We start from the raw sequence: 23,125 nt of genomic DNA, 5'->3' as shown, positions 1-23,125 counted from the left end.
CCTTCTAAAAATTAATGTACAAAAACGCCCCACCCCCCATTATATTTTTATCTACTCAAAGGACTGGTCTTCACTTACTGGCAAATTCAGAGGGAGTCGATGGGAGATACGCAAGCTATGTAGAGTAGCTTGCGTATCTTACGTCGACTTCTGAAAGTCTGCTCTGCACGCCATCTCCACTATGCTGCACCAACGGGAAATGCGTTCCTGTTGATGCAGCATTACTTTTTTCCAGGGGTGGATTTATTAAGTTGATTTCCAGATCGATTGAGTGGGTCTTCACTTCCACTCAAATCGATCCGATGGCAGCGAATTTGCCACCGTCAGTATAGCCATACCCTAAGTCAGTTGGGAATCAGCATTAAGAACCAATACTATTGGACCAAAAACACCGCACAATGGCCTTAGTGCAGCAATGTGCTTAAAGATATGCAAGTGCAAATGTAGTCCCACTGATTCCAATAGGACACGTTTGAATGTTGAGCTGGATTGAGGCCTATGTAACTGCAAGTAACCAACATTTACTCAGTGGAACTTGTGTACACACAAACCAAGTTCCAGAATTGAAGCTGGTGTGTGTTATATTCACCAGCCTTTACAGTGCCTGAGGAACATCATAAAGAAGACAGACACCACATTTAAGGTGATGTATGATTTCAGAAGGTATAAGGTTTAGAGATGTCAAATATGACTTGAATATATTGTTAATAGTCATAAAGCGCTCTCACTGCCCTTTAATCAATGAAATTCTATTCTATACTCCTAGCAAGGATATAGAACAAGGTTACAAAATGCACATTGTTCACCCTGCCTGTTTGCTCAGAGTAAAAGGACAACAATCCACATTTTAGAGAGACTGTCTAAATAATCTTTACCCTCCAAGAACAGGAAATGCGATGTTTCAACAAGATCAACAAAACTATTTCCAGTCATTACTAGCCAAGTCTCAATTACATAGGGATGGAACTTCTCTCCCTCCTTTTAGCTATATACATTGACAAACAAGTATGCAATACCATGTTTATGCACTTCAAGTTTTTAGTTAGTATCACATGCCCTAGAGAAGTTACTCATGACTGAATACAAGATATCCAGCTACCATCATAACAATATAAGCATCTTTTATTTAACCACCCTCTTTCACATTATTTCTAGGACTACAGCTGTTTTAGAACTGTATGAAGCCCACCAGCCCCGCCCCACCACCCACCCCATTTAATCAAAAAGGATCACGCTGCATATTTATAAGAATTCACAGCACTAGTGTCATAAGCACGTCTGGCCTTGTCTCTATTACAGGCAGGCAAAAACAGCATTTTGTTGTCACATTTATTAAGCCTTAAAGTGCAGCACCAATATAAAAAACCAGTAGAGAGGCAGAACAGAACAGACCTATGGCACTATACGAATTATACACATAGCCTATCTAGTAAGTCTAATATACACTGCAAGTTTAGAGTAATCGCATACTGCACCATGCAGCTGTTTATATTAATTATAGAACTGATGGATTTGTACTGCTCCCACCCCAAGAGAACAGATTTTATAGAAATGAGAGTTATGCTAAAGAGTAAGTATTCCCTTCGTAAGGATAATTTTTTCCAGGAGAAGGTTTGTTCATTTTGCAGATTGTTATAATTTTATTGTATTAATGTAACTATTTAAAATCAAAAGGGCACCATCACCACAACCAAAAGGCCTTAAGACCACCCGCCTATGAAAATGCTGCCGTACACTTACATTCTTCCCGAGTTTTAAAGATTTCTCTTTGGAACAAACAGGGCTCAATTACTTTTTACATATATAAATAAAATCTTTCACTCCAAATTAGAAACTGTGCATATAACTGTTTTATGACTGAAATTTACATCTCTTTTGTTTTGGTTGTAAGGCCTGAAGGACGTGACATTAAAGATACGGGATATAATCAAAGAGTTTACTAACTACGTCCACTAAATTTAGAGGAACAATTAAGGATTGTTGCATTCTGGAAATACATAAGTTGTATGTCATAAGGTGTACTGAAAGATATAAGCACCTAAATGGTATATATCTTTGAAATATACAAATAATTTTTTTTTTTTTAAATAAAAAAGCAAAGTGGGGTGAGATTCCAATTAACATTTGGGTAATACAGAAATAGTCCTTGCAATGAATGAAATAGAAACCCTCCGGACAAGAAAAGGAATGAAGGAATTGGTTATACACCAACACCATCTACTGGATATCAACAGAAGCAACAGACAAGCAGAGCTGAAAGCAGTCTGGAAAGCATCCAACAGAATTAAGAGGGTAGCCATCCTCCCAACCATCCCTGAAACCAGGGGGTTAAAAAATAAAAAATGAGGTCACCATATGGTATCCCAGAATTGACTGAAACCAAAAAAGCAGCTGCAGAATCTAGAAGTGCTACTGACATTTGGCCCAGACACATAGCAAACCCTCTCCTATTCCAGGGTTACAGGGTTGAGAAAAAGAAGCAAGATTTCATCTCAGAGATTTTGTTCTTTAAAATAAGTAACAAAGTTCCTTGGTAAGGCTACATTCTTTCTGGTGAGATCGCAAAGAATTGGATTTGGATTTTGACAAAGTAGTGCTATAAGCATGTTTCTCCTTTGAAACTCTAAGCTGACGTGCTTGCTCTAAACTTTAAGCAATTACTTCTTCTAGTATTTTAAACTAGTCCATTTCGTATTCAAACATCAAAAACTGCAAGGACCACATTTTTAAGATTGCCTTAAGATAAGTGCAACTCTTCTCCTTGGAGAATTACTTGAAGTGTGATAAGTGTATTAGGGATACTAAAGAATTGATGATTGAGGATTATAAGTGAATGCAATAAAAAACCTTGGATATTTGTATTGTTTTCTGGTATAACTGCTTGACCTCAATACTGTTTTATGACAATTGCTTGCATGGGTATTTTGTGTTCAGTGCATGCCTAGAATATTTCTTGAATCTACACAGGATTGATGAACTGCTGTGTAGGAAGGTGCTGTGGCCTCCTCCGGGCTCAGGACCCGAGGAAGGGCTGCAGCAACTAGGCTGGACAAGACATAGCCCCACAGAGCAGCCTGGCCAGCAACCAAACGGCCAGACTGTGAAGGGGCCGGCAGGCCAGTCTGCCCGGCAACCCAGGAGCCGGGCCGTGATAGGGCCGCCGGAGCTGCCCAATTGGCTCAAGAAGGGCGGAGCCTCTCAAGGCACAGGCAGTATAAGAGACAGGCTCCAGAGCTCACTCAAGAGCAGACTGTTGCCGGAGGCAGACGTGCTGCCCTGCCGGCTGAGACCTAGGCCGGAGCCGAGACTCCGACCAACCCCAGACCGAAGCAGGCCTAGAAACTGGGTTGGGCAGTCTCGTAGCTGGACCATACAACCTGGTCAGAGAGACAGGGCTGAGACCCCTGATGGGTAACACCCCCTGAGGCCAGACGGGACCTGGAGGAGCTGCCAGCCGTCGACCCCCCAGAGTCAGGACCAGACCTTGATGAGCTGCCTGAGGCCGGACCCTTCCTGGAACCCAGTGACCTAGAGGAACTGCCCCTCGAAGAGGAGCTCCCCGCATTGCCGCTGCCGGATGAGGAGGGACTGGCGGGCCTACCCTGGACAGCGGACCCCAGCGACCCTGGAGAAGCAGGTACAGGGGGATACGGGGAGGAAGTAGCCCAGGGGCAGCCATAGACATTGGCTGAGTTGGGGCAAACCTGCCGGGGTGTTGCGGCAGGAGTCCCACCGGCAACGCCTTTGCCGCTGTTAGGGCCCTGGGCCAGGACGCAGTGGAGACGGGAGGGCCTGCGTTCCTCTTCCCCTCCCCCTTTTTCCTAGCCACCCCAGGAGAGCCTCAACCTCCCTACTGCTGCCAGAGCAGAACCACTGCTTGCCCGCCCTGCCTCAGGGCCGGCGCCCTTAACTGCTTGCTTGCCCGCCCTGCCTCAGGGCCGGGGCGACAGACTATGGCAGAGCGGACTTTTCTCCTACAGGAAGGTGCTGTGGCCTCCTCCGGGCTCAGGACCCGAGGAAGGGCCGCAGTGACCGGGCCAGTTTGAGGAGACCCGCCGACATGCTGATTATGTACCTATATGATTCTTGGTAACTAGTCAACAAACTTATAAAGGCAAGAATACCAACTGTCCTGATTTGAGAAATTCTGTCCAAGGTAAGTGCTGACCTGAAAAGAACTTGTTATAATTAGTAAGCTAGTACTCCCTGGACTCAATAAGAAGGGGTTACCATAATTAAATTCTATCCCAACATTGATAAGTGCTGGTGCAAAATTGGCACAACTTGTTTTTTTTAAATCAGAGCTTTAAAAATCTAACTGGCACCTCAACAAATTAATAAAATTGACCCCATTCATACTTACAAAGATCAAATCCCAATTTGTGAAGGAAGAAAGGAAATTACACATTTAACCTGACTGGTAATTACCTTTACAACCAACATCCATAACAAGGTAAAGACTAGCTAATCAATATCTGTACATGTAAATCATTACAGTGGCTAAATATAATTATTAGAAAATAATCTTGGTCTTGCTCATTTTGGATCCCCAAAAACACATCTTTGAAGCAGTCAATGGAGACACAAAACTTACAAGTTTCTTCTTCTGTTTGGAACCATCTTTATATACAAGGACAACAGCAGTTTTGAACACTAGAGAAAGATTAGAAACAAAAAATACACAGTCAGTAATGGCACCTGTACCTTCGCCTCCTGCAAAGCTCAAGCACACAAACAAAAGGTGAACAGTGTGTGTTTTGACATGACAAGATCATACACATTCTCAGTAAGCCTTTGTTTCAGCTAGGGGCCAGGGAAGGAATGGTTATTCATACACAGTGACAGGTTTGCAAATTACAGAATTCTATCTAAAAAAAGTTTTGTTTTGTGTTTTAAATGCATCTGGCTAAGCCCACTGAATGGTTTATTATTTGTATTGCAGTAGCACTTAGAAGGATCCCATTGTGGTAGGCACTGTACAAAAACAGAACAAAAAAGACAGTCCCTGCCTAGTTGCATGCAGGGATTCATAGGGCTGACACTTACATTTAAGAGGCCATTTGGACCACTGATTTCTGCAAATGGCCTACAAATAGGAGTCAATATATGATTATACCTAGGAATGCTGTTCTCCCATAATATGCGCACATATGTTGGAATTTGGGTTTAAAGAATCCGGCAAAGGAATGAAATAGTAATTTAACATTACCCCTATTCCCTCTCCCTCCACTTGGCTTTCCAAGTGATCTGGCAATTTGCTGATAGCAAGACAGCAGCTTGGCTACGTGGGGGAGTTGAAAACAAAACCTCCCCAACAGCCAAACACCCCGCATGTGTAACTCTAAAAGCAAGAAGTGCCTCATTATACCCAATGAAATAATTAAGTGCCATGAATTAGGCTACTGAAACATGAATACAAATAAATCAAGGGCGGGGGGTTAGCACGCAGAGTGAGGTTTTAAGTTACTCACTTCCCATGGACTTGGGGCCACATTCTACTCAGTTACAGTAGCTGCTTCAATTGAATTTCTCCAGATTTACATCACTAACAGCAAAATTTGGTCCTTTAAATTCCGGGGCCAATAGCTGTGCATTTAATTTTCAAGTTCTAGATGATGTAGCAGGAACACTGTTGGAGAATCAGTTACCTGAGTACATTTGTCACAGGTATTAGAATGATCTTGAGCGGATCACTGCGGACTATGTGGCTCTGGGAAAAGAGATAAAGGAGTTTGAAGCGCAAGTGGTGTTCTCATCCATCCTCCCTGTTCAGGGAAAAGGCCCAGGTAGGGACCGTCGCATTGCGGAAGTAAATGCGTGGTTACGCAGGTGGTGTCGAAGAGAGGGCTTTGGATTCTTCGATCATGGAATGTTGTTCCAGGAAGAAGGATTACTAGGAAGAGACGGGATTCATCTAACGAAGACAGGGAAGAGTATCTTTGCAGACAGGCTGGCTAACCTAGTGAGGAGGGCTTTAAACTAGGTTCGACGGGGGACGGAGACCTAAGCCCGAAGGTAAGTGGGGAAGAGGGACACCACAAGGAAGCAGAAGGAGGAGGGTGCAGCAGGGGAGGCCTCCCAATTCATACTGTGAAAGTAGGCTAATCGGCTACTTATCTCAAGTGCCTGTACACAAATGCAAGAAGCCTGGGAAACAAGCAGGAGGAACTGGAAGTCCTGGCACAGTCAAGAAACTACGACATGATTGGAATAACTGAGACTTGGTGGAATAACTCTCACGATTGGAGCACTGTCATGGTTGGGTATAAACTGTTCAGGAAGAACAGGCAGGGGTGAAAGGGGGAAGGAGTTGCACTGTATGTAAGAGAGCACTATGACTGCTCTGAGCTCCAGTATAAAACTGGAGATAAGTCAGTTGAGTGTCTCTGGGTTAAGCTTAGAAGCAAGAACAATAAGCGTGATGTCGTGGTGGGTGTCTGTTATAGACCACCAGACCAGGAGGATGAGGTAGATGAGACTTTCTTTACTCAACTAGGGAAAGTTTCCAGTTCACAGGACCTGATTCTCATGGGGGACTTCAATCATCCTGACATCTGCTGGAAGAGCAATACAGCAGAGCACAAACAATCCAGGAAGCTTTGGAGAGTGTCGCAGACAATTTCCTGGTGCAAGTGCTGGAGCAACCAACTAGGGGCCGTGCTTCTCTTGACCTGCTGCTCACAAACAGGGAAGATTTGGTAGGGGAAGTAGAAGTGGGTGGCAACCTAGGCATTAGTGACCATGAGATGGTTGAGTTCAGGATCCTGACAAAAGGAAGAAAGGAGAACAGCAGGATACGGACCATGGATTTCAGAAAAGTGGACTTTGACTCCCTCAGGGAACTGATGAGCAGGATTGCCTGGGAGGCTAATATGAGGGGGAAAGGAATCCAAGAGAGCTGGCTGTATTTTAAAGAGACCTTATTGAGGACACAGGAGCAAACCATCCCGATGTGCAGAAAGAATAGCAAATATGGTAGGTGTCCAGCTTGGCTTAACAAAGATGTCCTTGGCGAACTTAAACGCAAAAAAGAAGCTTACAGGAAGTGGAAGCTTATTCAGATGACTAGGGAGGATTATAAAAACACTGCTCGAACATGCAGGAATGAAATCAGGAAGGCCAAAGCACAACTGGAGTTGCAACTAGCAAGGGACGTGAAGGGGAACAAGAAGGGTTTCTACAGGTATGTTGCCAACAAGAGGAAGATTAGGGAAAGTGTGGGCCCTTTAGAGAATGAGGGAGGTAACCTAGTGACAGAGGATGTGGAGAAAGCTGAGGTACTCAATGCCTTTTTTGCCTCTGTCTCACAGACAAGATCAGCTCCCAGACTACTGTAGTGGGTGGCACAGAATGGGAAGGAGGCGAACATCCCGCAGTGCTGAAGGAACAGGTCCAAGACTATTTAGAAGGATTGGACATACACAAGTCCATGGGGCCGGATGCAATGCACCCGAGGGTGCCGAGGGAATTGGCTGAGGTGATTTCAGAGCCATTGGCTATTGTCTTTGAAAGCTCGTGGCAACAGGGGGAGGTCCCTGAGGACTGGAAAAAAAAGCAAATACAGTGCCCATCTTCAAAAAAGGGAGGAAAGAGGATCCAGGGAACTACAGACCGGTCAGCCTCACTTCAATCCCTGGAAAAATCATGGAGCAGGTCCTTAAGAAATCCATTTTAAGGCACTTGGAAGAGAGGAAGATGATCAGGAACAGTCAACACGGATTCACCAAGGGAAAGTCATGCCTGACCAACCTGATTGCTTTCTATGATGAGGTGATTGGCTCTGTGGATGTAGGGAAGGCGGTGGATGTGACATACCTTGACTTTAGCAAAGCTTTTGATACTGTCTCTCACAGTATTCTTATCAGCAAGTTAAAGAAGTATGGGTTGGATGAATGGACTATAAAATGGATAGAGAACTGGCTAGAGCATAGGGCTCAACAAGTAGTGATCAATGGCTCCATGTCTAGCTGGCAGCCGGTCACAAGCAGAGTGCCCCAGGGATCGGTCCTGGGGCCGGTTTTGTTCAACATCTTCATTAATGATCTGGAGGATGGGGTAGATTGCACCCTCAGCAAGTTTGCGGATGACACTAAGCTGGGGGGAGTGGTAGATACCCTGGAAGGTAGGGATAGGATACAGAAGAACCTAAACAAACTGGAGGATTGGGCCAAAAGAAATCTAATGAGGTTCAACAAAGAAAAGTGCAGAGTCCTCCACTTAGGAAGGAAGAATCCCATGCACAGCTATAGACTGGGGACCGACGAGCTAGGCAGCAGTTCTGCAGAAAGGGACCTTGGGGTAACAGTGGATAAAAAGCTGGATATGAGTCAGCAGTGTGCCCTGGTTGTCAAGAAGGCTAATAGCATATTGGGCTGCATTAGGAGGGGCATTGCCAGCAAGTCACGGGAAGTGATTATTCCCCTCTATTCGGCATTGGTGAGTCCGCATTTAGAATAGTGTGTCCAGTTTTGGGCCCCCCACTACAAAAAGGATGTGGACAAGTTGGAGAGAGTACAGTGGAGGGCAACAAAAATGATTAGGGGGTTGGAGCACAGGACTTATGAGGAGAGGCTGAGGGAACTGGGCTTGTTTAGTCTGCAAAAGAAGAATGAGGGGGGATTTGATAGTGGCCTTTAACTACCTGAAAGGGAGTTCCAGGGAGGATGGGGCTAGGCTGTTCTCGGTGGTGGCAGATGACAGAACAAGGAGCAACGGTCTCAAGTTACAGTGGGGGGAGGTCTAGGTTGGACATTAGGAAAAAGTTTTTCACTAGGAGGGTGGTGAAGCACTGGAATGGGTTACCTAGGGAGGTGGTGGACTCTCCATCCTTAGAGGTTTTTAAGCTGAGGCTTGACAAAGCCCTGGCTGAGATGATATAGCTGAGGTTAGTCCTGCTTTGAGCAGGGGGTTGGACTAGATGACCTCCTGAGGTCCCTTCCAACTCTAATATTCTATGATTCTATCCCTGCTCAGGTAAAATCTGGAATCCTATTTGTGTTTGAAACCACCACCAGAGTACATACCAAATGCTGCTAACTCAGGGTCCTTCTTCCACTTCCCCAGTGATGTAGGAGGGTTAAGCCAGATCACTGTATTATGCAAAAGTAAGTCCCCCATGGAAAGGTCTGCAACCTGCCAACCATAAACATATGAAAATTCAAGAGCACCAGTGTAAAGTGATTTAGTAGATTTACAGGAGTTTTACTCTAAGCAGCAGCAAAAGCTTTTGGTGCAAGATTTTTGTCAGGCGTAGACAGGTGCAATTATGTGTAAACAGATTGTGCCAAAGGTGACCTGTTCAGTGCTAAATGTGCAAGCAAACCCCTAATTTTTGGGCATCAGTTAGGTACAGCCTAGCACTGATGGTCTGGCACTTCAAAATCTGCAGGAAGGTTTAGTTTGACAGTGCAGGAGCTAAACATCTCTGAACTCTCTTATAGTGTTTGTCCATCTCTCCCTGTTTCAATCTCTCTCTCTATTGTCTGATCACATTTAAAATGCTCAAAAAGTAAAAACTGAACATTTCTACTAGCTTCAGTTACGGTGCTTCTCTTACACAACTTTGCCTCCTGTACACAGCTCTGCCAAGGAATATTAATTGAACCTGCAGGTCCTACGTATTTCCCGAGCAAAGACTAATAACTGTTAATCTTGATGGACAGACATACAATAAAGCAGCTGAGACAGCTAGCTTTTTCACTTTGATTTCTAGAAGCAACAAATCAGTTGCATTAACACTCACCCTTTCCCACATCTAGAAGTGATTTTCCACCTTTACCCCTTAACACACACAAAATTGAGAATTCAGCACTTGTAAGAAGTGCCAAGTTGACATCTCTGGAAATTTAAGTCCTCCATTTAGCCACAGAACAGAGTACAACATGGGTAACAGCAGCACTTGATTCCCCACATTGTCTCTCTATCCTGAACTGGTGGGACCTCTAGGGTAACCCAGTCTCACTTATATTTAAGTGTCATTAAATTAATAGCACACCAAGTCTGCTCTCCAATCTATGGTTATAGCACTTCCACTCACTTCTGCCTACCAGACCCAACTCCGGTCTCCACATACCTCTTGTTACTCCCAACACTTACTGTCCAACCCTGCTTGTAACCGCAGCCTTCACAGTGCTGCTACACCAAGGACCACCCTTCTCCATCAACACATACAACTACCTCTCCTACCTGAGCTCCATGGCCTCCAAGCTGCTGCTCAAGTGCCACCCTCCACCACTTCCTCATCTCAAGACTCTTCTCACCATTCCCTTATGCTGCTGCTCTATTCCCCCTTCAGTTCTGCTCTGTTGAATCCCCATCTCCTACTCTAGTCCCACGAACCTTCCTCTGTTCCCCCTAATGCCATCCACCCAACTTCCACAGTGAGGTTCCAGCTTAAGAGATAGTTCAAGAGAAGTGGGCTACATTTTCAATAGTAACTAGCGATTCTGGAGTGCCCAATTTGAAATGCCTTAAATGAGCTTTATTTTCAGAGGGTAAGTATTCAGTGCTTTCTGAAAATCATGCCCCTTTTTGGGTGCCCATCTCAAGACCCCTAAATCACCAGTCACTGCTGAAACATTAGCTCTATGTATTGGTCTCTGAGACTAAACCATACCTTTTTAGCATGCTTTGCCGTAGACAATGCAGAAAAAAATTTGTAATGGGAGATGCTACAACATGCAGTAATGAATACCAAGAAGAAAGAGGCTCCTGAATATCAGACTTATAATAAAGAAAGCCAAGAATAAAGCCCTTACCTCTTTTTTTTCCCCAGTCTGTTCTGCTATGAGCTGGTCAAACACGGCACCATATTCTTCATGTATTTTTTGCATTTCATTAATATGGCTGGCAACTTTGTTCATTGTTTTTATGGCCACTAGAGGGGAAAAAAAAACTAGTTACATAGTTGCTTCATAATTAATCATCGTGGGTTTTAGAGTGAGAGGAAAAGAAACTCCCCTTGCCCACCATTTAAACAGGTGAACACTTTTCCATAGTTCAGCACCTTACCATCAAGGTGATAGTGTTCTTCACTGTCTCCGTCAGTCAGAGCAAAGAGTTCCTTCAGCAGGAGAGGATACTTCAGTATCCGCTGGATGGGTTTGATAAGGTAAGATTCCAGTGTTGAGGAGTGTTGCCGTCTAGGATTCTGAGCATCCAAAAATGCCTTAAAAGCAGTGTCTGTCTTAGCTAGAAGTAAAATTAAAAAAAAAAAAAATTTTTTTTAAATGTGCCCAAACATCTGCCTTTATGAAGTAACTTTTTAGAGTGAAATTTCACTTGCCTAGAATAAGTGTGTTTTGTGGGGAAATACAAATTTTGATGAAGTATACAGTACCATGTTTTAGGCACTGCAGGTTTTTATTTAGTATCACATGCCAGAGAAGTTTCTCATGATTGAACATCAGATAGACAACTACCATCATACCAATATAAGCATCTCTTATTTATCCACCCTCTTTCACATTTCCAGTATCACAGATATTTTAGAGCTGAATGAAACCCACCAACACGCCCCCTTACCCCTCCTCCCCCGGCTAATTTAATCAAAATGGGTCACTGCTATAAGAATTCACTGCATTAGTGTCTGTGTGTTGGATATCTTTAACGGCATTTTGTTGTTACTTTTATTAAGCCTTAAAGTGCAGCACAAACAAAGAATTAGTAAGGAGGCAGAAAGAACAGAATACATCTATGGCACTATATAAATTATACATGTACTCTATACCAGCAGTATATTTTAGACATATTAGACAGGCTAACAACCTACTGCACTATGCCTCTATCTATAAGAGTTATAGAACTGATGATTTTCTACTGCTCCCCCCACAAGAGATTGTTCAAAAACAGATATAGAAATGTGAGTATGCTGTGTACAGCAAGCATTCCCTTCGTAAGGATAACTGTCTCCAGGAGAAGTTGCGCATTTTGTAAACAGTTACATCAATACAATAAAGTTACTACAACTTAAAATAAAAAAGGCACCACTACTGCAATCAGAAGGCCATTAGACCACCCATAACTGCATATAAAAATGCTGCCATACACACACTTTACCAGACTTCTAAAGATTTATCTTTGGAGCAAAAAGGCTCCAAATTTGAGTCTAAATAATCTTTGTATTTGTTGAATTGTAAAAAAAGAAAAAAATGCCACCAGCCAAAAATACCCAGCCTCCGTCCTTAATAGGAAGATCGATCTAGATGTTGCCAGGAGAGAGCATGAAATTGGCTGGCAACAAATGAGTTATTCATGTAGTCAGGAGGATTGCCAACATCTCTCTGCATGGTAAATAGAGTTTACAATAATAAAAAAAAAGTCAAAAGTTTTCTGATTTATTTAGCCTACATCCAAGTGTTCATTGAAAAAAAGCATTTTTTTCCTAATTATGCTGCTCCTGCAACTGGAACTGCTAGTCTACCCACCATCCAAGATAAAAATATAATTATATGAAGCTTTGCTGAATTCACTACTAGGGTAACACTTTCCAGGTGAAAGTCACTGCAATGGAGCAGTCACATGGAAACTCAGTCTGGCAGGCACTTTGGGCACAGCAGTTCTTGACGTCAGTATGGAGCTGGAGAGCTACCTCATGGAGGGGGGAGGCAAAAAAGCCGCACAGGCCGACCCAGCCTGGAATAGTGGTAGAGTTATCCCACTCCACAGGAAGATTCTTTTCCTTGTCCTCTGCTCCCTTCCTGGAGGCTCCCAACCAAGTTTCTTTGGATCTTAATATAGGACGTTAGTAGGACTTCTTTAGTACATGCTCACAGGAACTAAGGGCCATCACAAGCCTCACCCATCTCACTCCAAGTGCAAGGCGTACTTCTTCAACCTGCCTTCTTGAACCATAGCATTGTACATTTTAGAACACTTCCTCTATCCTGCATGCACAATTCTCCCTTGGGAGAGGGCAAGCACAAAACTACCTATGACAGATGTTGGTCACATTGCTTAAATGTGCTACTGGAAGAGGCTCAGATAATATGGTGGTTAAGGTGTTATAAAAATACTGTAGTATTAGCATAGCGAAAGCCTTGTGAGAATCCTCTGCACTGGGAGAGCTTTTACTGTCATAATGTTAACAGGATTCTCTGTTTGCCTGTTGGCACATGCACGGATTGTCAATTTTTCTGTTTTGTCAGACTGACATCACATGGCCATTCTGTAGCTTTTGCACCTGCACCATCAGCCACATCCCACATTGTGCAAGGGCAGTTTACCACATCAAAAGTGTGTTTGGAAAAAATACACATATAGCATGCAGAGCTTACCTTTTACTAGTACTTTTGGAACTTTAGTGTGGCTGGCACAGAAGGCACTGTACAGCTTGAAACGGTCAGCGTAGTAAAGAAAGGATCCACCCAAGGAAAACAACACTTTCTAGGATTTAAAGTGCAAAAACAAAAAACCCATTAGTTTTTCTTTCGATGAAGCTACTGAAATCAGACCACTTTAAGTTCTTCTGTGCCATGTTTTATGGCTACAACATATGATTAGAATGTTTCTGACCATCTACATTGGGTTCTCATCCAGGATGCCTGGGAACATCCAGTAATATAAGCTGATCAGAAGATCAGGGGAGTAGGAATTCCTCACCAGATAGCTGAGGAAGAACGGAAGGTCAGAAATTCTTGACTAAAACAGATTATTTTCTACCTGCTCTACATAATCTACTGTAGAACTGATGGCGTCCTGTTTAAATTGCTGTTGGTATAGTATGCATGTCATATTGTGTACATAATTTTATGTACAAGTTTCTCTCCCCTTTTTCATGGGCTTCTTTGGAACCCAAATGCTTAAATATGTTTAATGACCAAAAAGTAACTTCTGTGCTCTGCTGTAATTATATCCTAAGTATTAAGTATGTAACTTGAAAGTGATAAAATATTATGTATGCTGCAGTCTGCCAGCCCCATCTTTAGACAGCTTTATTTTCAGAGCAGGGACTGGTCTTCTCCATCCCATCCTCTAATTATTATTTGTAGTACAGAAATGCTCAGAAGTCCAACCAAAATCAGGGCCCTGTTGTACTGGATGTTGTACAAACACGTAGTAAGAAAGTCCTGCCCCAAGGAATTTACCATCTAAATAGATAAGTATTAGCTCCATTATGCAACTACGGAAGTGCAGAGAAAAAAGTTATGTACTTTGCTTAAGGTCTCACAGGAAATATTTAGTAGAACTCAACTCTGATCTCCCAAGTCCCATTTAGTTCATTATTCCCCACAATATTCTTCCTCTTGGGCTATATATTTAGGTTTGGCAGGATTAGACTTTTAAAAATAGATAAATGATAATCGATTTCAATGTTCACACAAACTAATGGAAAAAGTATTTCCATTGACAATAACTGAAAAAACCCCAAAAGCTTAAAACCCATAATTTTGCAAAACCGTAAAATTAGAGATAAAGATAAAAATTGAAAAAAATGCTTAAAATAAAAATATCCAAATTATTAAAAAAAGTCAAATTCTGCCAATCCTAGCTGTATTAGGTGTTTACAGAATGTGCAGATTAGTTATTTCTTCCTCCCACACACACTTTCCCCTTCCTCTGCAGTGTCAAGGTGGTGGAGGGGTTTATCATCACTGTTAGATAGGTTTGTATTTTTAAAGTATATTCTATTAAGTCTATACGCCTGTAATCTTGATTTCATATGTACCATTAATTCCATAAACAATGCAATTTCTTATGCAGCAATATCTACTGGATTCATAAAATATTTTCTTCTGTGGAGAAAGCAATGGTAACTTACCTCTGAAGTCTTATTTTGTTAGGTAACCTGATCTGTGAGGCTACTTGAGTTAATCTTTTACAAAGGTAGAGAATGTAACATTGACAATTTATTCCTCTCTGTCCAATGTAAAGAGAACAAATAAGAATTTTATGTGGTGGGAAATCAAAAATATGTTTAGGACAAAGGCCTCTCCAATATTATGCTTTTTTGTCGCTTCACTTCCCCCATCAGTTCAATGCACAGACTGATTACTGTGAGAATGTTACTGAAGCATCTACCACTATCAAACATGCATGGTCTACTAAAGACCATTGCAGCAATCAGGAAGACCACAATTGATGGCATCACACCAGCCCTCAGGTAGCGACACTATCAGATCCAGCTCAATCCTGCAAATACATGAATCTCTGGGGCAGCCCTACAGATGGCCCCACGGAGGGCACCAGGTAGGGTCAGGATGTGCAACCCTTCGCATATAGATGGAGAGTTTGATAATCCAGTGTGCTGGGCTGTTTTTGTCCATCCTGGCAACATGGCAAAGAACATGCAATATTGCTTTTGAATAGAACAAGTGACTGAAGGAAGGCCAGATCTTTGCAAGATGGTGACATTTTACACAAAGTCAAAATGCTTTGTTAATATGCTCAGGATTTGGCACTGCAAGTGCATATGGAATGACTAGCTGCTCCAAGTCAGCCTGTAAGATGGTTCAGGTTTATGACCTGTATAATAATACAGACAGTACACAGGTTTGGTAGATCCTGCAATTCTGTCTCAGCACAAAGATATTTTTGCATCAATATGTGAAACTTGGACAATGCAGAAGAGGGCAAAACCCATTCATCAATGAAATTCCAGTTTGCCTACCACTACGCAGCACAGCACCTCTATTAATTTCAGTATGCTTAGTTAGGAGTACCATATTCCAGAATAAAATTATTTTCTAATGATGAACCATCGTGGTAAGTTGTGTGACTAATGCCATATTAAAATGAGCAAACAACAACAAAACCAAGATTTCTTTCACAAACTCTTCAATTAATCCTTGATCCTGGAGAAATAAACCCAGTGGGATAATTATTCACCAAGACATCTTGTCCTTTTATCAAGGTCAGTGATGAAACAAGAGCAAAAAGACCAGAAGGAGATGCATTGGGTTTAATCTGTTTAATCTGAACACTACATGAGTTATCTGCCATGAATTGAATACCACCAAACACTGTAATTGGATCATTCAATTAGCAACCAGCCCCATCCCACGTCTTTCTCCATTATTTTTAATTCAATTTTTGTTTCTTTACTTTATATTTCTACCTACCCCTCAAAATATTTGAAATTAACATTTAGAAAGTGCTTGCCATTCTTGCCTACTTGAGCATTAAGAGCCTACTGAGTAGAGAATACAATTTACAGTTCAAAACCATATCCCCAATGGCTTTCCTGAACTGGCAATTTAGACTTGTCAGTACTAAGGTTTTATGCAATTATGTTTCTGCCGCTAGCTTTTCCTCAGAGTCTGAAACACGAAATCTGACAAAGATAAAAATAAAAGGTCTAACCCCTACATGCTTTTGCTGAGTGGCACTGATCTATAAAGCAAAATCTAACATGAACTATAGCCACAGTGGGATATTCTAGTTTCAAGGAGTTTCATGGTGTCAGGTAACACAAGTTCATGTAAAAATTTAAAAAAATGTGTTCTAACAAAGTAAGAGTCATGATAATCAAACTGATTTGATACAAGGTTAAGAGGACTACTTCTGCAGTACCTTTTGACAGTGTAAAAATATTGTACAATAAGTGTGACATAAGCATTATTTAAGTATGCTTTGGACTGACTCAGAGTTTAAATAAAATGCTTACCTTAAACTGGTCAACCTTTTCAAGCTTTTCCAGGTCTGGCACCAGCCTCACCCCATCTTCAAGAGTTTTCAGGAACTCCACTTGGAACGCTACCATTTCAGTCAAATTCCCAAAGAGGACATCGAGCTAATAAAAGAGAAGAAGTTTAATATGTTTAAAACCTCACAGTTTAGAAGACTTTCCAACCAGTCACAATTTACAGAACATTAGCACACAGTTTTTCTTAGGCCTGGTCTACCCTACAGTGTTAGGTTGACATAAGCTGCCTTGTGTCGACCTAGTTGTGGATGTGTCTTCACTTAAATTTGTCTCCCGCCAACATTAAGTGCCTCTCTATGCAGCAGCCTCCTCAAGAGGTGTAAAGTCACGGTCGATGTAATTAGGTTGATGCAGTGTCAGGAGCTGTTCAGGAGCTGTCCCACAATGCCCCACACTGACAATACAATTAATACAAGGGCTCCTGGTGAGGACACGCACCATTGACACAGGGAGCCAAGTATGCACACGCACAAGCGGTTTAATAACTGCAGTAACTAGATGCTGACATAAGTTAGGTTGACATAATTTTGCAGTTGAGGCAAATGTGCTGTGCTGTGGTTGTGCTGTGGTTGTTATCATAAGATCAGACAGTATTGATCAGTATTTTTATAGTCAGCATCAGACCATTTATAAACATTCCTGACGAAAGTTTAACCTTCCTGGCTTCTTCCATTCCTTCCTACATCAGACAAGAAGAGTCAAACAAAAAAAATCAGACAGCCCTAAGACAACAGTTACTATACCTCATCTTGAGTAAGGAAAGTCTCTTTTTGTAGAGGTTTCAGGTATCTCTCCATTAAACAGTTTAAGTCCTTAAAAATAAAAAGAAAGAAAATACTCTTCAATGTCATTTCCTCCAAGGACCTCTCTCAAACTATTACCGTGACAAAGATCCTCTCCTGAACACCTTTGATGTAGTCTTTAGGTCTTTCATCTGTCTTGTATAAGACATGAGTATATTGTATTTTAATGAAATTTAAGACGTTAAAGAAAACTGTGCAATCTAGATTACTTATTTTCGATGAGATCACATATCTTAGTTTTAGATTTCTCTGTACCCCAATCAAATCATATTTGTGCCCATGTTAAAAAGTGTTATTCAGTTGTTTCAGTTTTAAAATATCTAGTGTATTTTGGATGTTCCTATTAAAATTGATGAGTAGTCCTATAATAAAAGGTAACTTGCCACTGGTCTAGTAAATTAGTTTTTATTTTGTTAGTGGAATAAAAAATATTGCAGAGCTTTAACTTTTAAAAATACAACTCTGAAAGAAAAAAAAAACCAGACAAAAAAACCAACAACTTACTTTGACATAGGTGCGTTCTGTTTCAAGGAGTTCACAAATAACCTTGCGCAGTTTATCAGCATCTGTAAGTTGTCTCATGGTGGACAGCTGAGGCCCTGTAAAATCCTGAGACTGCAAACTCGAATCAGAAGGCTTCATCTCATGTAGACTGCGACAAAATGCAGCAACTTGTTCTGTACTCTTCAAAGAGAGAAAACATTACTCCTACTTATTTTAAGTAGGAACTATTTGAACTATAATTCTGCTACTGTATGCCCCAACTACACATTAAGTAGTGTTCTATGCTTCTGTATCCAAGGTTTTAACATCCTGGGCTGGATGTTCCAGTCTGCCAAGTTCACTGTCCACTGCAGACATGGTGCAAAGTGACATTAAAGCACCCAGAGATTGACACTGAAACATTCCCCTTATTGTAGAGGAATAGTCACCTCCTACACTACCTGCCTCCCTTATCGTTGACAACAGAGAAAGAAGAGGGGCAAGCATGGGTGAAGCCAAAGTCTACAATGCCTGAGCCTCCACTGGTAAAACTTCAGTTATGGAGTTTATGTAGTGGTAGAAATTAGAGCAGCAGGGAAGCTACTCTAACATTCATGGGGTCCAGGGACCCACACCTGGCTCTGGGCAGCCATCATTCTCTACCAGTTGAGAATCATGACCCCCGTTATGAAGAACCCCAGATGCACTGTTCTTGGACATTAAGAGTGACATGTCATGTACTGACCAATACCTCAAAAACAGGTATATTAGGACAGTGCCACAACTGTACAACACATCAATTACACCAGACAACTAACAAGTCCCTGGCCCAAAAAGTATGAGCAAGTACAATACAGATCACATAACAGAATGGCTAAAATCCCAGGTCAGAGTGGCTAAAAATGAATATTTTTTAAAAAGTAAATTTTTTTAATTTGTGTTCCGTAGCACTCAGAATATGCTAAGCACTATGCAAACACTAAAGGAGGGACAGTCCTTGCTCTAAAGAAGTTAGAAAAGAAAAGAGAGTGGGAAGGCAGGTTTTCCTTTCCTTGAATCATCCTAGTAGCCCTTCTCTGCACCTCTTCCAGTTGTCAGGAGGCTTAAACTTACTTAGATTGTAAGCTCTTTGGGGCAGAGACATCTTTGTACTGTGTTTGTATAGCATCTAGCACAATTGGGGTATTGCTGCATGACCAGGTGTGCTAAGTGCTACTGAAACAAGAACAAATAATGAAACCTTCAAGTCATTCAATTAGGTGCTTATGTAATCCTGTGATTCTACTGATGTGACTCGTTCTCTTTCTTTCCGCTCTTTTTGTTTGTCATACTGATTGTATCCAATTACACAAAGTTCTTTGAGCATACACCATTTTTACTACCTGTAGTTACTGCATGCAGTTCTGAGCCTCTAAGAACTACCACAAGATGAATAAATAAAATAATAGTAATTTTAGTTATTCAAATATTCAAGTTAACAGGGGGATCAGTTTAATATGTTGGACTAGAATAGATTGGGACATTCTCTGAGATGTGAAGAAACAGTGCTAAATGCAAGAGGGCTACAAGCAGGGCATTCTCAGTGGGGTGCCCCATAACTTGTAACTTGCTTCATCTGACGGACAATTCAGATGCCAAGTTTATTGGCCATTTTATTTAATGCAGGCTATGATGCTGGAGAGGGATGGAGCATACCCTGGGAAAATGGTGATTTGCCGAAGTTACTCCTGTTCTCCCCTCTCTATTGCATCTCCCTTTGGCTCTAAAAAAAGATGGTGTTATAGGTATTTGTCTTCATAAGATTATGTCCATAATCCCTAAGCATTGTGCAAGGGGTATTTTTTAAAATAAAACTCAAATAAAAATTAAGCATTGCATAACTATACCATTTTCATCATAGTAGGATTCACCATCTCTCCTGTACAGTTCACAGCTCCCCTCCCTCTCCATAAAGTGCAATTTTACTCCAAAAATAAAAAAGGCTGATAAAAAGCATTAAAAAAATCACTTCTATCTCCTGTAATTGCTGCAGAGCCAACATAAGTACAGGAAAGTGTGTCAGTCTCCTATTCTTGAGCCTCAGACTTGGTTACAAAGTTCCAGTTGGTTACAGCTGTGCAACCTAATGACAAAGATACCTGTGCAACTCTCGATGGATATCTTTACTAGCCCTCATTTACTCAAATATTCCCATTATCACTATAACTAATGTAGAGGCAATTGTGCTGATGTAAGTTGTTTTAAACTGCTTTTGTCCAATATTATACTTGCTCACAGTGTTAAAGAAGATGACAAACCAAATGCAGGAGTGCAGTAAGTTTACTCGCTGGGAAAAAGAATGGGACAATGTTTTGTAAAGTGTGGTGTTCATGGCAAAGATAATATGGATGCTATTTTAGTCAGCTAGCCAAACTATTATACATCTATTATTTTTTCATTTCACATTGGCATAAAACAGGCAGGTGGGTTCTAGCAAAATTATTTTAATGGGAAAGATGCATTGGCACTGCTTTATAAATTTTTAAGTTATAATCTGCTGAATATTTTGTGGTGGGCTACAAAACCCCAGTAAAAGAAAAAAAAGTTTCTAAAACATTCTGACTTGTTCTAAATTATTCAGTTTAATTCTAAGAACACATCTTATATTTCTAGCTGATACATGAGGATTTACCAACATAAAAAAGGCAGTTAAATTAGAAACAAAAGGGTAAGCTTTATTTTAGTTAATTTCCAGTCACTGCATATAAAGGATGTAATTCATTTGGGTGACTAATTCCCGTAGGTTGTTTTGGAAAAAATCTCAGCTGCAGTTATCAAATTGCAGTATTAATAAGTAGGTAGGTAGATTCATCATAGGGGGGAAAGAGGGTGGGGAAACAAACAAACAAAAAGCCACCCATGTTTTTTGCTCCATTACCAACTAATAAATGAGCTTTTCTCTAGAAAGCATGTTTCTATTGAGACAGACATTATTGGGGATGGGGGGAAAGGAGGGTCAATTCCCACTGCATACAGTGGCCAAATCCAGAATGCTCCCTGGAGGATGGGAACTTTTAGAAGTCTGAGAAAAGAAATCTGAGAAAGAAGTTGATGTACATTGATTCTGAGCTTGTTCCGATCGTATGGGAGAACAGAAAAGAGGGCAGAGTGAGTAAACAGAAGGAACAAGCCTGGTTGGAACATAAAGAGGAGACGGTTTAAGAACAGGGAATGAGGCAGGGTGGAATCATGAATGCTTGGAGTGTGAGATGATATGGTATATGAGGCAGTGGCTGTTCAAGTTTCCCCATTTTACTGTGCCTTAATCTGGAGTTGGAGGAAAGTCTGGGGGTCAGAGTAATTCAGTCTCTGTGCCCCTTCAATCCGCATTAAGGGTTCACTGAAAATGCATTAACCGTCTCTGTTCAGAACAAACAGGGAAGCCACTTGGGAGAAGAAGCTCTGCCCACCAGGATGTGAAGTGACACCATCAACTCATTTAACACAGGCCAAACAACTGACAGATGGGAATGAATTTCAGCTACTACTGAGCTGGGCTGGATACGGAGTGGTGACCTAATAGTGAAAGGGTTCCTATCCCATAGCCATTCTACTTACATACAGTCATTATTTATCTCTAATTCACCTCTACAGGTGTAGTGCCATGAAATCCAAAGGAGCATAATCTCCACTTCAGATGAGATAAGGACTTTCCCATAACAATACAATGTTTTGTCCACACTACTTTATGGTTACCAACACCCATCCAACCATAAAACTGCTATGATGAACAATTTACAGGTGAGGAAACTCTCTTGGTTACAGTTTGATTATTACAGCAATAACATCCAACTTGAGTAGCTGAGACCTGAACTTAGAGCAAGAGGGTAAGGAACAGAGTAGCAAGTTACCAGTTCTACGTGAATTTTGGGAGCAGGACTAGTTCACCTCTAACTCAGCGGATTTTTGGGTAGTCTATAATCTCTTTCTGACCATGCTATATTTTACTGCTGATTAAATATAGTTGTATAAATAACTCAGTTTATCTTGCACCAAAATCATGCTATTGATCATGTGCTCTATCATTCCTCATACCATTGCTACTCACTAAGGGTTTGATCCTGCATCATTTGGGAGCAGGATCAAGCCTGACAGCCCCAATTGAGCAAACACATATGATGAAATCCTGGCCCCAGTGAAGTCTGTGGTAAAACTTCCACTTCAAGGGAACTTAAGCACATGCTAAAGTGCCTTGTTGAATCAGGACTGTAAGGAACTAGCAATTTGAGAGGTGTTGAAGCAGGCCTCAGTTTAGCCCATTCTGGGCCCACTCTACTTAATAAGGTAAGTTTCTCAGAGAGGAAGGCTGGCCCAATGATTAGGGCACTACCCTAGCATTCAGGAGACCTGGGTTCAAGTCCCTGCTCCATCATATACTTGTGTGAGCTTACCTTCAATGCAACATTAGTTTGAGGTATAACTTGGAGGGTGGCCCCACCCCTATGATGATGTAGGCACCCAGAACTCACTACCTTGAGTTAAGTGGTGCTTTACACTTGAGCTAGCTGGCCTATCAGGGGAGTGGGTTGAAGCTATAGAGCTGCTGAAGCTCAAGTAATGGCAGCAAGAGCTCAGCTACTCTGTGCTGCTAATCCAAACATGCTGTATTACTCAAGTGTTATTTTGCAGTGTGACCATTCTCACTCTAGCAAGGCTAACTCCAGAGGAGTTAACTCACATGTAGATAACACTCCTGTGGTGTAGGGAAGTGCATTGTCTCGGTTTTACAGATGGAGAAGTGAGGCTAAGGGCTTGTCTTCACTGCAGTGTTAGCTTGAGTTATGGAGGATAAATACATTAAAGAGACTACTGTGATGGGGGCAATATGAAAACCTAAGATAGGTAGGAACATTTAAGAAAACTTAAATCCATACAGTAGAACCTCAAAGTTATGAACACCTTGGGAATGGAAGTTGTCCGTAACTCAAATATTCGTAACTCTCAACAAAATGTTATGGTTGTTCTTTCAATTGTAAACTTTTGAACATTGACTTAATACAACTTTGAAACTTTACTATGCAGAAGAAAAATGCTATTTTCCCTCTATTTTTTTAGTAGTTTATGTTTAACAATACTGTGCTGTATTTGCTTTCCTCTCCTCCTCAATCTCTGTGGCTCCTGATTCCCTACTTCCAGTTCCAAAGGAGGCGTGTGGTTG

At 41.5% G+C, this 23,125-nt stretch overlaps 1 protein-coding gene across 5 annotated transcripts in view; it reads right to left on the bottom strand.

Annotated features, from left to right (window-relative positions):
* TIAM1 (TIAM Rac1 associated GEF 1) overlaps positions 1-23,125 on the bottom strand; it is a 290,775-nt gene that overhangs the window by 14,068 nt on the left and 253,582 nt on the right. For 4 of the 5 annotated variants that reach the window (XM_067565615.1, XM_067565616.1, XM_067565617.1 and 1 more), the window contains 8 exons: positions 17,950-18,129; positions 17,386-17,454; positions 16,604-16,729; positions 13,275-13,383; positions 11,011-11,190; positions 10,758-10,876; positions 9,024-9,132; positions 4,595-4,653 (listed from right to left, as the gene is read on the bottom strand). In XM_067565615.1, the coding sequence (XP_067421716.1) occupies positions 4,595-4,653; positions 9,024-9,132; positions 10,758-10,876; positions 11,011-11,190; positions 13,275-13,383; positions 16,604-16,729; positions 17,386-17,454; positions 17,950-18,129 (951 nt within the window). The remainder of the gene's footprint in view (positions 1-4,594; positions 4,654-9,023; positions 9,133-10,757; positions 10,877-11,010; positions 11,191-13,274; positions 13,384-16,603; positions 16,730-17,385; positions 17,455-17,949; positions 18,130-23,125) is intronic. The other variant, XM_067565618.1, reaches the window with a different exon arrangement.

The sequence above is a fragment of the Emydura macquarii genome, unplaced genomic scaffold (assembly GCF_026122565.2).
Source record: "Emydura macquarii macquarii isolate MOO-44397 ecotype Brisbane River unplaced genomic scaffold, CSIRO-AGI_Emac_v2 contig_2681, whole genome shotgun sequence".
Taxonomy (NCBI): Eukaryota; Metazoa; Chordata; order Testudines; family Chelidae; genus Emydura; species Emydura macquarii.
This window is presented reverse-complemented; position numbering and strand designations above follow the sequence as displayed.